The sequence below is a fragment of the Branchiostoma floridae genome, chromosome 2, assembly GCF_000003815.2.
Source record: "Branchiostoma floridae strain S238N-H82 chromosome 2, Bfl_VNyyK, whole genome shotgun sequence".
NCBI lineage: Eukaryota > Metazoa > Chordata > Leptocardii > Amphioxiformes > Branchiostomatidae > Branchiostoma > Branchiostoma floridae.
The window spans coordinates 17194183-17208188 of record NC_049980.1 but is presented as its reverse complement, the minus strand read 5'-3'; the positions used below and the strand labels follow the sequence as shown (position 1 = coordinate 17208188).

Below are 14006 nucleotides of genomic sequence, written 5' to 3'. Positions count from 1 at the left end.
TTACCTTAAGTGTGATTTTCTTTTGAATGTCAAAAATTCACAATGTAATAACAAGCAAACAACCACGAAAGGTCGGTCACCAAACAAGTGAACGTTAAGAATCTGGTCATATTGGCATTGTTTTCTCCATCAACACCATACGCAAAAATACCAACTTTATCAACAGAATGTTTTGTAAATATCTCTAGATAAATTCTTAATAGGCTGTTAGATTTTGGCTGCGGTCGCTTTGTAAATCAAGTTAAGCTATCTACAGACCGGAGGATCCAACAACCAGAGGCATTTTGTTTCAAAGTCTGCCAATAAACAGGAATCTGCCAGTGGGTCCAGTGCTGTCAGTGCTATATCGCTATGTCACTTCATCCATTGCACAAGAACTACCTACCAGAAAAAAATCATGACCACATTATGTCCAGGACCAGAGGTTCAAATCCGGAAGTCCTGCTATAGTATCAAGGTCGACCACTAGTACTAAAAGGTCCAAAATTGACCTCGAGCTCGACGATTAGGTCTATAACGCCTTATAAGTATCATCACCATCACTGGAAACATTATTGGGATATTGCTGAATCGCAAGGAAGAAGACGCACAAACGGCTCCCTACGTTCCCTTATTTTCATGAAAGTTGATACAACCATCTCGATCGGTGAAGGTACGAGTAACTAGTCCTTTGGGTCGTTATCATTTTGTCTCTTTCTGATTCATCATTCAGCTATTGATCTATCATGCTCGCACATGATAACATTAACACTGTCCGACTGGGTAACATCAACACTTATTGTTGTGTGCCAATGCTACCTTATATAAACACATTAGTGGACTTCCCTTCCTCTTTTGCGGCAGAATATATATAGTATTCAGTTTCTATGGCATACAATACGCCTGTCATACGTTGGTCTTCAAATGGCAGCTTTGCACACCCACGAGAGTGATTCCTGCCTTAGGTTCAGATTCGTTGGCATCATAGATTTGTGTTGTTCCTGAATTGGGGAAAATGTGTGCGTACTATAATATAATATGTAAGGCAATATGTAATGTAATGCAAACGTGTTTATTTGATCTTCCTAAAAAGAGTAGTATAAAAGTGTGCTCCGTTGGCTTTCTAGGACCCCGTTCACACTCAAAAAAATGAAGCGGCTTGAACGTGGAAGCCGCTTGAACGTGCAAGCCGCTTCAAAAAAATTACGTTCACACTTAGTTCAGACAATCCGATTAATCGCACACAATTCCGTACCTGGACTTCAGGTACTTTTTACAACATTGTTTGTAGGTTTTCTCAAGCCCACCCTTAATAGTCTTACATCATGATCCAGAGAGAAAGCTGTTCAAAGATATGCTTGTTTTTTGTGATTTGTTTTTAGCTTGCTGTGTTTCCTCTCTCTTCGCGTGATAAAAAAAGCTTTGTTTGCTTCCCATTCCACTTGCCTTGACCCTACAGCGATTTTTTTTCTTTCCAGACATTATCATTGGGCTCAAAAATCAGTAACGTGAGCAAACCTGTCAGCGTGGCGTGTGTTCCTGCTCCCGATACCTGGATATATAACCTCCAACAGGGGGCAAATCGGAAATTTGCATAGAATCTATCCCGCGTTGCGTTCACACTCGCGATTTCAGCCAAGCGGCTTGTTCACAAGTGTCTCAAACTACCTCCCAGGGATGGATTGCAAACGAGCCGGATCGGTGAAAATCCAAGCCGCTTGGAGCGTTCACACTCAAGAAAACGATCCGGATCAAGCGGCTTCCACGTTGAAGCCGCTTCATTTTTTTGAGTGTGAACGGGGTTGGTAAGGACTAGTCCCTTTCCTATGATGCGTCACATCATCGGAAGAATATCGTTATGTACGTTGACTTATTTGGCTAGCTAGCTGTGAACAAACATATCATCGCTAAGGAAACACATTCTAGCATTCTAGCTGGTTGTTTGTTGATCGACCTCACAGAGATTGCGTCCCTTACTAAGTTACGGTTACTTGTGCTCCTGCCCCATATACATGTAGTACTACATTCGCCAGGTTCAGAAGTTGACGTAATATATTGTAGTCCAGATTCAACAATTTGAATTCGTGTATATTCGAAACCAAAGACTTATTTCCGATATTAGGTCACGTCATATACATATTCAACAAGCATGCATTCAACAATAATGAATATTGTATTGATGATTATTAATTCAGTGCAAGCATGTGATTACTCGACCCAAAAGCATCAATGAGTGACATGACATGACTTTTTCAAATGTACACTAACGCCTTCTACCGATTAGTCCGTGCACTTCATATCAAATGCTGTACATCCGCATGAACGTAAAGACTTCATGATCTGAGTGCATTGTATGTTATGTATTAGGTTTCACCGAAAAATAGTTTGTCAACGACGAATGTTCTTGTCGATTTGATTATCCAGGGACACCCAAGTTAAGGTAAATGATCAAATCAAAATGTCAAAAAAGCACCACCTATATTGGCTACACATTTTCATGAGTTTTCCATTTTCATTTTCATTTTAAAAAGTGCAATATCAGTGACCATTCCTCGAAAGAACAGGAATGAATTGGCTATTTCACGATGTGTGCTATATTTTTTTCGACTCTGATAAACTTAAAGTTTTGCCACCGTACGTTTGCTTGACACTCCCCTTCCTGTCGCAGCTGTTATCGTGACGTTTCTTCCCTCCAAGCAGCAGAGCGTATTTACTAAACGTTGCGTCACTTCCTTTTTGAGCACAACCATGCGGCTAGAACGCCGGCATAGACTCTGTAGACATAGTCCAAACACCAGGTATTGGAATAGTGCTATGTCATAGAGTATGCAGGCATTATACTATTATAGTCTTCTTCACGCGTACGCTGACTTCTCAACGTAATCAACTCCGGTAGTTTGTGCTGTACATACCTCATCCAAAATTAGGCACATTTTTACGCCTGACTTTTGTTGGGGACGACGTACACGTACACTGTCTGCAGAAGGGTCGGATCAATGGGCATTCAGGAGTTTCATACTGTCAGGCCCAAGTACGGTGGGGAAATCAGGTGTGTTTGTGTTATTTATGCACAATTTACTTCAGCAGGATTTGAATTCTTCTTGCTTTGATGGATATCTCTCTAGTGTCGTCATGAATCGTACCTGCCCGGACCACTCTAGCATCGTTTCACTTGAAAAACTGTCATCGCGGTGCTAAGAGAGGCACTACCTGCCACAGCTACATGAGTTATGTATAATGGCTGTTTTGTACTTTTCTCCATGGCAATGGCTGTCATCGAATAGCAGATGGTGGGCAGTTTGTCATTTTATTTTAGTGGATACTGCACTCTCCACCAGTAAAGAATTCTGGACCTTCTTTGTCAGGTTACCGTCAGCTTGAGTCACAGGGAGTGCTCATCCCACATGGTGTAGCATGAATCAGGACAGTGGCCCCAGCTAGCGTGCCCTCTTGATCCGTGCGTCCGAGAGATATTCTGCCCCACATCAAGGCTGTTTGACCGTAGTGACTTTGACTATCTCTGATGCGTTGTTGTGTCGATCGGTCAGACTAAAGGAGCCATATGAGTGTTCACCCCCGGCTGACGAGCCACCTGACGAGTCATCTTCGATACCGAAGGACTACCAAGAGATTATGAGTATGATAACGAATAACATAAAGCATATAGTGATGTACGGGGTGCTATCTTGCATCAGATTTGGCCATATCTCCTCGTCGCTCGCTACGTTTTCAAGTCGATTGTTGCGCGTTGCTGGATAGAATATTTTACAAGGCTTGTTTGCCGTTGCTGTTATATAGGGCAATTATAAAACAAGACTGACGTCATCAGAATTATTACGACAAGGATGAATATTGACAGGATTTGTTGACATATGAATATTGACAGGATTTGTTGACATAGCGGATCTATTTCTGGCGGGATATTAATTCAAGGCAGCCACACAGTTTGTATTCCCTTCGAACACCCTACGTTATGCCATACGCGGCTACCAACATTAAAAGTTGCTACTAGGGCTTTCATTGGTTTGAAATTTTGGAAAAGCCACGAGTGACTTAAATGTTTAGGGACATTCATTACCAGGAGCTAAGCTGAAGGGACACTTTTATCGTGAACAAAATCCAACATGTGTAACGGTTCTAATTCTGAATAGTCCCCCCATACCCGCACCTGCTACTCCAGCTTATAGCGTAACTCAGGACACACACAGTCTATGGTATTTCCGCCCTTGGAGCTAGGGAATTTCTCCCCACGTCCTTTGACGTGCTAATGTTGCCTGTGTTGTGACTTGTTTCGCCAGTGGTCCCCATTTCTTACCTCCCCGAACACTGCTGAATCCTCCATTTAGTCTGAACGAAATGCCAGCGTGGGTGAAAAAACACACCCAGGAACGTCGGCACTGCTGGACAGGTTCAAGAGGCACGCACATGTTTCTCCTAAGTTCTACCCATTGTTCCGTTGGACTGCAGGTGGGCTTGTACTTGCAAAGACCGACTTTCTCGTTGATTGATTGGTTGGCCATTACTCGCCCTGTACTGTCCATCCAACTAGGTCGTCTGCATTTGCCAAACAAAAAGAGGACAATGACAATTGACGTTTTTAAAAACGTACTTTTTATCGCGGAGGACGTTAATGAATTGATGGTGGTCCCTTCAGTGGTAACTGATTTCCAAAGCTCCAACTGATTTTCCTTGGTATATATCAGTCATAATGTCGTTATCGAGTTGTTGACACCGCCCCATCCCATTCTTTCTAGTTTAGTGTAAATTTAAAAGCAAGTGAAATCGATGCCACGACCTGTCTTGCTCCCGCAAGTCAATCCATTTATGAGATCGTCGACTGTCTCTTCATTCATCAGCCACTCGCCGTCAGGCCTAGGGTGCAGTTTTGTAGTCAAAGACCAGAGGCGTCTGTGAGCGATAAACAACTTCCATCTGTTGGGGCGAGTGAAATCATGTATGTATACAGAAAAAATCATTCTTCAGCGTCCCCTTAGAAAAGGGAAAAAGAAAAAAAATACCCTAGCTCTTGCTAGATAACGTTATATATTGCATCCTGTGTACTGAGATCTACTACGGTTACCAGGTTAAGGTTGAGGTTCCTGGTCTTTGCAGTCTACCTTTTAGTACGCACGAGATTAATGTACTACATGTAGTAGACTAGTTCTAGTTCTAGTTATAGTTCGTAATCCGCAAACTTCCTAGTAGGAATATCACGCGGATGGAGGAGGCGCAGAGTAAAGTAGAGAGTAAAGTAGAGAAGAGTAGAGTAGAGAAGAGTAGAGTAGAGTAGAAAAGAGCTTTTCGGTTGAGTAGAAATAACAAAGTTTTTATTCAGTTAGTAGCTGCTGAGTAGCAAAACAGTTAACGTTTCGGTGACCATCTGTCTGTCACTCAAGGCAATACTGACTGGTTCACTTTGCACTGGTTCACTTTGCACTGGCTTGGTGTGGTGTCTGGTTGTTATTCAGTCCTTTACCGATTTGATGAAATTATTCAAGGAATTTGAAATGTAGTTAAATTTCTGCCTAATGGAACGTTAAATTTTTTGTCCCACAGGTCTTATGTGCTTATCAGGTTCCTTAGCGCTACAAATGATGTCAGGAGTATCTGCGTGGAGGATCCACGTGGGTGTTGTGCATGTGACGTCATGAATAAACAAGATGGCGGCCGAACTGGTGAACCTGCAGCTTCGGTCAGGCTGAGATACTCACTAATGTCGATCTTTCTGTCTACAGAGAGGACCCAGTGCTCACCAAGACATGTAGTCATCAACGAAACAGTGTGTTGGGCCTGCTGACGAACCCGAGAGTGATGCTGTGGACGCGGCGGGCCGGCATGACGGCGCGAGCCAGGATGGTGGTCGGGCTATGTGCGGGACTGTTTCTGGGGTTCACGCTCGCCAGCTGGCTGGTGGTGCAGAGGGCCGACCCGCCTAGAGGAGGGAGTCTCGGGACCCGAGTGGGATGCAGACGGGACCCCACGGCTGCAGAGCTGCTGTCCAGCGGGGCGGGCGACCCAGGCGGACCGGCGAGTACGCCCAAGAAGGAGTCAGCCGGCCCTGAGCGGGGCAAGAATCTCGTGTACGTCGGGGTGATGACGGCCAAAAAATACTTGGACTCCCGAGCGGTAGCCGCTTACGAGACCTGGCAGAAGCATATTCCCGGCAAGGTTGAATTCTACTCCGCTTACGATCCCAACGGCTTCTCTCCAGACGGGTTGTCCCGAGTTAACATCCCGGGGGTTGACGACGCCTATCCCCCTCAGAAGAAGTCCTTCCTCATGCTGAAGTACATGCACGACCATTACTTGGACCAGTATGACTGGTTCATGAGGGCTGATGATGATGTATACATCAAGGGGGACAAACTAGAGAAATTCCTCAGGGGGGTGAACTCCACCAGGCCACTGTACATCGGACAGACAGGGCTGGGCAGTCCGGAAGAGTTTGGACGCCTGTCGCTGGACGCGGGCGAGAACTTCTGCATGGGGGGGCCGGGGATGATCATGAGTCGAGAGACGCTGAGGAGGATGGTACCCAACATCTCATGGTGTCTGAAGCACCTGTACACCACACATGAAGATGTAGAGATTGGGCGCTGCATTCAGAAGTTCACCGGGGTAGCCTGCACATGGGCATATGAGGTAAGAATTGAACAAGTTCTTCGTTCAATCTGAAAATCAGATTATCTTGTCTCATCATGCCAACTTGTCTTTAAGACCTAGTTTTAAGGAATGAAAGAAACATAGATACAGTGTTGCATTGGAAAGACCAGACAATTTGAGGTGACAAAACCAAAGATTTATGGCCAACTGTGGAATGTGCCCAGGGCACCTCACATCTGCTTCTGTTTCTTGGCAGGAAGGACTTGTATAAAATTGCAACATTATCCCTTCAATAAACTTTTTAAGGAGGTTACTTATTCACTCTCTGTTATAAACGTCCATTATCTGTTACTTATACTTTTTTTTTGAAAAAGGTAAAAGGAGGAGAAAAGTCCATCTGTATCTAACTTTGTAAGTGTGAATCTTTTAGTTGTGTACTAAGCTCTCAGTCTGCACAGCAAAATGTATATTAAAGGTATTCATTCATTCAACAAGAACAGACTCAGCCCAAGGCAAAACTAACTGCCTTTTTGACCTGTAGGTATGTGTGGTATAAAATGATAGGTGCCATGCAGAGCTTGGTCTAAATGCCAGGGCGTCTAGAGCTCCATCTTGACATGTGTATCCTAAGAAGGCTTATCCATTGGTAGAATTCTCACTGAGGCAATTTTCCGCCCAGCTAGTAGAACAAACTAGAGGAACTGGTTCATAACCCTTTGGTAGAGTCTCCCCTGACCAAACAGGAGCCAGTGGGGTCAAGCAGGTGACACAGAATGACTGGCACCTAGAGGACACCCTGCACCTGGTGTGCAACTTACCAACTGAACGGGAGGGAAGTGGAAATACCACACATGACCTTCCCCACTCGGAATTCACCTTGATTTGTTGTTGTTGTCGCTCTGATGTGTTGGGATACTGGAACCCTATCCCAGAGAGTCGTGTATATTCCAGCAGTTGTTAGTGAGTGAAACAACAATTGAAGGTATTATGAGAACAATGTGCCGAAATTGCCTGAAGGCAAGGGAATGCCACTTTGTCTGCTTAATTGACAAAGAATGTCCATCCAAGGGTTTCATTTTCAGCAGGAATCTCAGACTGAAGTAGAAATTTCTGGGCTCAAATTGACCAGGACATTTGTAGAACAATTCATTTTTGTGCCTAAGTAAATGGATATGTTTGCCCATAATTGATTCTGAAGGAAGCTAATCTAATACCTATCATATACCTGTCTTTCCTAAGTGTTTAATAAGTGTCTTCAGACCTCAGATAAAGCGACATTTTCTTTATCAATAAGTTCAATATTATGTCTCATTTTCAGCATCTGCACACAAGTTTTGTTAGCCTTCAGCATTGTGAGAATAGAACAAGATGCCCACATGTATCAGTTGGTTTTGTCAGATAATGACAGGAAGTAACTATCTGTTCTTCTAAGCAGTTTTATATCACAAGGATATCTTGACGTAGTCTGGCTACGCTAATGAAGATAGTGAATCTTCAGAGTAAACTATCTTGTTTGTTTAACGCGTTTGTCTTCGTGTTTGTACCATACTTACAGCTGTTCTGTGGGGGCGGTTTCCCTTGTCCTGTTTTTCTCAAGTGTTTATTTAATGACATCAAAAAGATATTAGCCTATTTTGGTGTAAACTCTGTGGTTCTGGTGGCATTAACTACTGGTGGCTCCAGTCCTGTGACGTGACCTGGTTGCATAGCTTCTTTCTTTTAGTTACAGTGCATGTGTGATTGTGTATATATGTTTCATGTTGGTGCTTGTGTATGTAGAAAATGTCTGTCCAAGTATAGATCTTCAGAATTCACAAATCCGTCTTTCAGAAGGAACATAAAACGGGGATCCCATGTTCGAGGAGCCTCATTACTGAAAAATTGGGTATGTACCTACTGGCTGCAAATGATACAGCAGATGTATTATTAGTATTTATGACAAGTGAACATCATTGCTATCATAGGTCTGGCCATAAGTTGTTCATACCCAGTTTAATAACTGTTACATCAATGGGACAGGGCCCAAAGGGGCCATCTCCCTTGCAGACATTCTAACCCCTGACCTTTCACCTCCAGGCCCTTGAATGTCACTGCCTGCTATTTCTGTGAGTGGTTGATGAAGCAGTCAATCATAAACATTAACACATCACTCCTCTGAAATGTGTCTAAACTGGGAGCAAATTTGACTTGAAAAAGAAAATTATGTGTGATTATTTATTATCATTTGTTTTCTGCTTACACGCTTACTTTTGCTCAAGCTTCCCTTTGGAAGCACCTTTTATTTTTGTAATATAGATACAAGATTCTAAAACTGTACAACTGAGGAATCATTTGTTTTTGTTTCCATCCTTGATAAACGTACTTAACTGTTAATTGGAAACCAGAGCTGTCTCTCTGTAATGACTTCCAAGCCCGCCATTGCTTTGAGTCATTAGATCCTCCAGGGTTTTTGACAAAATAATGTTTCTCTCCTGGATTGAAACCTCCACTGGTAAGGAGTCCATCTGCTATATGCTGGCTTTCAACACATGATGTCCCTTTGGACATCATACGTTGAAAAGTAGCATAGAGAAGCAAACTCTTTTGAACAAAGACCACTTTGACTGATCTACAAGGGAGTAATTTAAAATGCCAAGAATGACGGGACATCTGCTATGGTGCTTGGTAGTGATGATAAATATTTGAAGGTCATTGGCAGGGTTGAATCCTCCCTCCAGTTTTTGTATATACTCACTGTTCAGGGCTGACTAGTGTCCATGTCCCATTAGGCTGTCTGCCAGCTATTGATATTCTATAATATATTCTGTGTGCTGCTGGGCTGATATGCACAGGATGTTGCATGAAATTTACTTAAGTTGAGGTTCACATAGTGCAAGAAGGTAGAGATCATCTCTGACCAGATGACACTGTCGGCCAGTCAGCCTTGATAGGATGTGCGTGTTACCTTGGATCACTTTGGAAATAGGTGCCTGCCTGTTACTCCTTATTTCCTGGCAGTGAAGTCCCAGATCAAGTTGTGAACTTAAGTTATTTCCAGCACATTTTTGCCCCCTGGGTAGCAGCTGCCAAGGCCTTATCCAGGACATACTGGACAGTACTGTTCTGTGACCTCCTGCCCATTATGTGAGAGGAGTCACAATGTACAAATGATAACAGTGCCTGGTTTGTTGTTTGTGTCCCAATAGTACCTGGGAAATGCTAGATCAGACCCCCATTTAAATGTATGGTGCTAAAAAGGCAGATGTGAACCACTTTTCACTGTCATTCATCCTCTCAGTTTATACAGAAGCTGTCATGGTGTCAAGTCAGGCATCTTGAAAATGGCACCCTCCTGAACTTGGTTATACACTGAGCGTGTGCTCTAATACATATGACCCCAGCAACCAACGTGAGTAAACAAACCTGCTATAGTCACATGCAGATTTCATTACAAAGTAATCCCATGCAATATCAGTGTGGTAATATTTCTGTGCTACGTGATCTGTTTCCTTGGCCTGAGCCTCGTTTTGGAAGTGACTGTAAGGCACAGTCATTTCTAATGTATGTTTATAGAGTATTTTTTTAGATTTATTGATAACTTGAAATATACATAAAAAATCAACAGTAATCAATACATATGAAATATAGACATCCATGTTATAACTTGGATTTATAGAATACCTGGTACCAACCCCACATTTTGTGCTTGTACATCACAAGTTCAGGCTTTTGGTTTTGCAGAGTAAACACAACATTGGCTGATTGATTCGTTTTGAAACATGTTTAAATTTTACATCCCAATGCCGATTATCTCAAATATATACGCTAGACAGGATAAATTTAAATGGAAAATACTGTAAATGCATTTAAGTTCGCGGGGATTTAATTTCGCGGTAGCGGGAGAACGGACTTTTCGCGGTGGATTTAATTTCGCGGTAACACCATAGACTGCAGTCTAATACCATAATAGAAAAATATTCGCGGTAGTTTTAAGTTCGCGGTGAAGTGGTCACCGCGAAAACCGCGAACATTAATCCACCGCTAACATTTCTGCATTTACAGTATGCAGTTGATGCCCCTCCCCCTGTCCTGCCTGTCAGTGTCTCTACTTGGCATGTGGGATGGGAACAAATTAGTCTGTGTAAGAAGGTCATTCCTCACTGGTTAATTTCCTGGTACTGTACAAAGTTATATATCTCTTTGTAAATGGTACATATATATGACAGAAATAAAAACTAGTATAAGCAAAATGTGTTAGAACCACCATTTATATGCATTATTATATGATTATCCTATATGTAATCAGGGTTCATTGCTGTAGTGTTAGGTGTAAGTTGCTCTCGTAAGATATGCTTGAAGTGTCGATCTTGATCAAGATTCTATGGTCCAACCAACCTTAAGTGTTGTTGTGATCAGGATGTTATGGCATGATCTACCTGAAGTATTGATTATGAACAAGATGCTATGGTTGGACCTGCTATGGTTTAATCTAACTCAAGAGCTGAAGATAATGGATCGGGTGACATGCAGATTAGGGTTGTTTTCAGGAAGTACTGGGTATTCAAGTAGGATTGCAGGAATACATAAAGTGGATCAAAGGACTAAGGGCTATAACTGACCTCAATATTGCTAACACGATTTCACTAGTAGTACATGACTATGATATGAGTAGGACTATGAGGATTAGGTATTTTGTGTAGTCTAGACTTTTTCCTTTAGATGGAAGGCTTTGATGGCAAGATCTGTGTGAGCTACAAAGAGTACTAGTATACTTTGGGATGTTTGGGAGCCAGAGGAGAGAACAAGAAGGCTGGAGGACATCCTTCAGTTGGCTTGTCAAGGGGGAATTCAATATAGCATGATAGGGTACAGACACATGGGTTATTGTGGCACTAAGTACACATAACAGGAAGTGTTTGTCTGGAGTACAGACAACTTGTCCACTAATGGTTGTGAGAAACAGATCCGGGTTGGGACTGGTGGGAATCACACCCCTTTTTACAGAGAAATTGCTGTAACATAGAATCAATTATCAGGTTGTTATCATGTGGTAAACTAAAGGGATAAACCTGAAGACCTCTAAAAACAGTTGCAAATGTGCCAATTATAAGGACTCTTTTTCTGGATTTTAGTTTTTTTCCCCACCAGTATTGTAATAATTTGGCAAACCTGAAGAACAACTAGTTCAGAATTTCATATATCATAATCTTACCCCCCCCCCCCCCTTTTTACTCTTAGTCCAATCTTATCAAGTGTTGGTTTTCACACACAGTAATGATGACTGATTATGGGCCCTTTTGTATGGGGATTAAAGCTTTTGCAGTTTATTATGTCATGTGAATTGCCCTGTATTTGCTTCACAAAGGAAAGGATCAAGTGTGCTATTGTAGAACACAATCTATAAAGGCTTGTCATAACAACACTCACAGGTTTTATGTGTATATAATATACTGACTTGACAAAACAAGGACAATTTTTTGTTTAATAGTAATAGCAACACTTTCATCATTCATGTGGTGCAATGACTGTCACCAGGACATTTTGCTTGTGACATTGCATGCCTTTTTTCGTTGCCACATGGAAACCTTGTAGAAAGATATCTCATGACCCATTCTCTGCTCTTGTAAACATGGAAGTACATTTCAAAATCCAGCCTGACTTTATTTGTTCAGAATCATAAATGATCCTGAAACAAATAAGAAACTCAGGCTGAATTCTGAAAAGTCCTTGCCTGGCTCCATCCTTCCTTGTTGTTGCCAGATGCAGCTCCATCCTTTTTGAAAAGTTTGTATCTTTCCTTCCTTTGGCTTTTGCTACGAATACTGATGTTTGATTTTGAATTGGGTTTACCATGGTCTGAATGTACAAAATTTATTGTAACCATCCAACAGGGATGTTGCATGTCATTGCTTTCAAAACAAGTCGTATACCATGCTATTGTATGATTTTTGTCGAAGCAATTCTACCTTTTCAAATTTTTTTTTTCCATTTGTCTGTTACGTCATTCTGTATGAGTCAGGTAAAATCCCCCTCCTCTTTACTAACCTCTTTACAACAGCTGTAGCCTGCCTGTCTGAACTGTAAACCCTCTTGGGATGGGATTCCACAATGTTCGTTAGAGGTGAACTGTAATGCTACATTGTGTGACACAGATATGCTACATCAAGTCTTAAGGAATACAGTGTTGAGATGTGGTCTGCTCATACTGGCAGGGAGTTAAACCTTGCCTTAGAAATGATAATGGCCTCTTTTTTAATCAAGCTGCCAGTAGAAGAAATATGGCTTGAAAATTCCACAATCTTTAACTTTTAAGGGAATCAAAAAGCAAGGCAAAGATGGACAAAGGTTTGGTACAACAACATAGCCATAATTGGAAATGTGAAAATAGGAATGCAAATATGAATCATTATGGAGGTTGTACATTTAGTATCTTTTACTTACTCTCCAAGGAGAGATTAGGCTCCAGCTGTTTTTTTATGTTTTTAGGCGTTTTTATTGGGCTTTCTATTTTGTACTGTTTTTTATGTTTTGTTTGGCCACAAACGGTACAAAATCAAAAGCAAAAATTCCTAAAATACGTCCCCCCCCCCCAAAAAAAAGTCAGAGCCAAACCTCTGCTTGGAGAATATAATTTACCCTTATTCAGGTCTCTTTCCAGACAGCACTTGATGAGACAGTAAACACCTTTTTTGTCATGCAACATTTCTTCACCTATTGTACTTGGGTGTCACAGGTGTATCTAGATGAACCAATCCCTCTAAGGTGTACCCAAACACACGCGTAATGTAGGGTGTCATGTAAACAAGCTGCCTAGTGTCCGGTTTGACCAGGGCCATCTTATGCATTGCTAGCAGGGCAATGGGAAAAACTATCATATCCTTTTGTGTCATGCTAAACCCAAAGGAGATTTGCAACTGGGCTTTTAAAGAGGTAACCACACATACAATCCTCAGGGCTAAACTCATGCAGTCATAGTCAGTGGTTTAGATGCTCTCTGATTCTGAATTGGAACAGTTCTGCTTTTTGTGGTGAGCTAAACTTACTATTTTAGGATACAAAAGACTTAGTAGTTGGCACGAAAGTCAGTGCTCATTTGCACATGATCTAGAGACCCATTTCTGTGAGTTACCCTAGGTGTTCCATGCACAATTGACTGGAAAATTGTTCCATGACATGGTATGTCTGTATGCTTGTCCATCAAGCTCTCTGACATTTCATGGGCATTCTTGTGTATGTGACAGTATGTCTTATGCAGACGTTATATTAGAGTGATATAATTTTCAAAATGGCAAGTGTAGATCTACCAATCCCAGACTATTGAATACTGAATTGCAATGCATTACAACATTCCAGTATCACTCTCCTAGCCATTTAGTCCAACAAGAATGGAGAAGTATTGTTATTTTCTTATAGCAAAGTATTGGATGGGGTTGGGAAGCTATTTC

At 41.9% G+C, this 14006-nt stretch overlaps 1 protein-coding gene across 1 annotated transcript in view; it reads left to right on the top strand.

Moving 5' to 3' along the window:
* Positions 1 to 5372: 5372 nt before the first annotated feature.
* LOC118409515 (chondroitin sulfate synthase 1-like) overlaps positions 5373 to 14006 on the top strand; it is a 31539-nt gene continuing 22905 nt past the window's right edge. Inside the window, exon 1 of the mRNA XM_035810584.1 lies at positions 5373 to 6621. Within this exon, the coding sequence (XP_035666477.1) occupies positions 5791 to 6621 (831 nt within the window). The 5' untranslated portion in view covers positions 5373 to 5790. The remainder of the gene's footprint in view (positions 6622 to 14006) is intronic.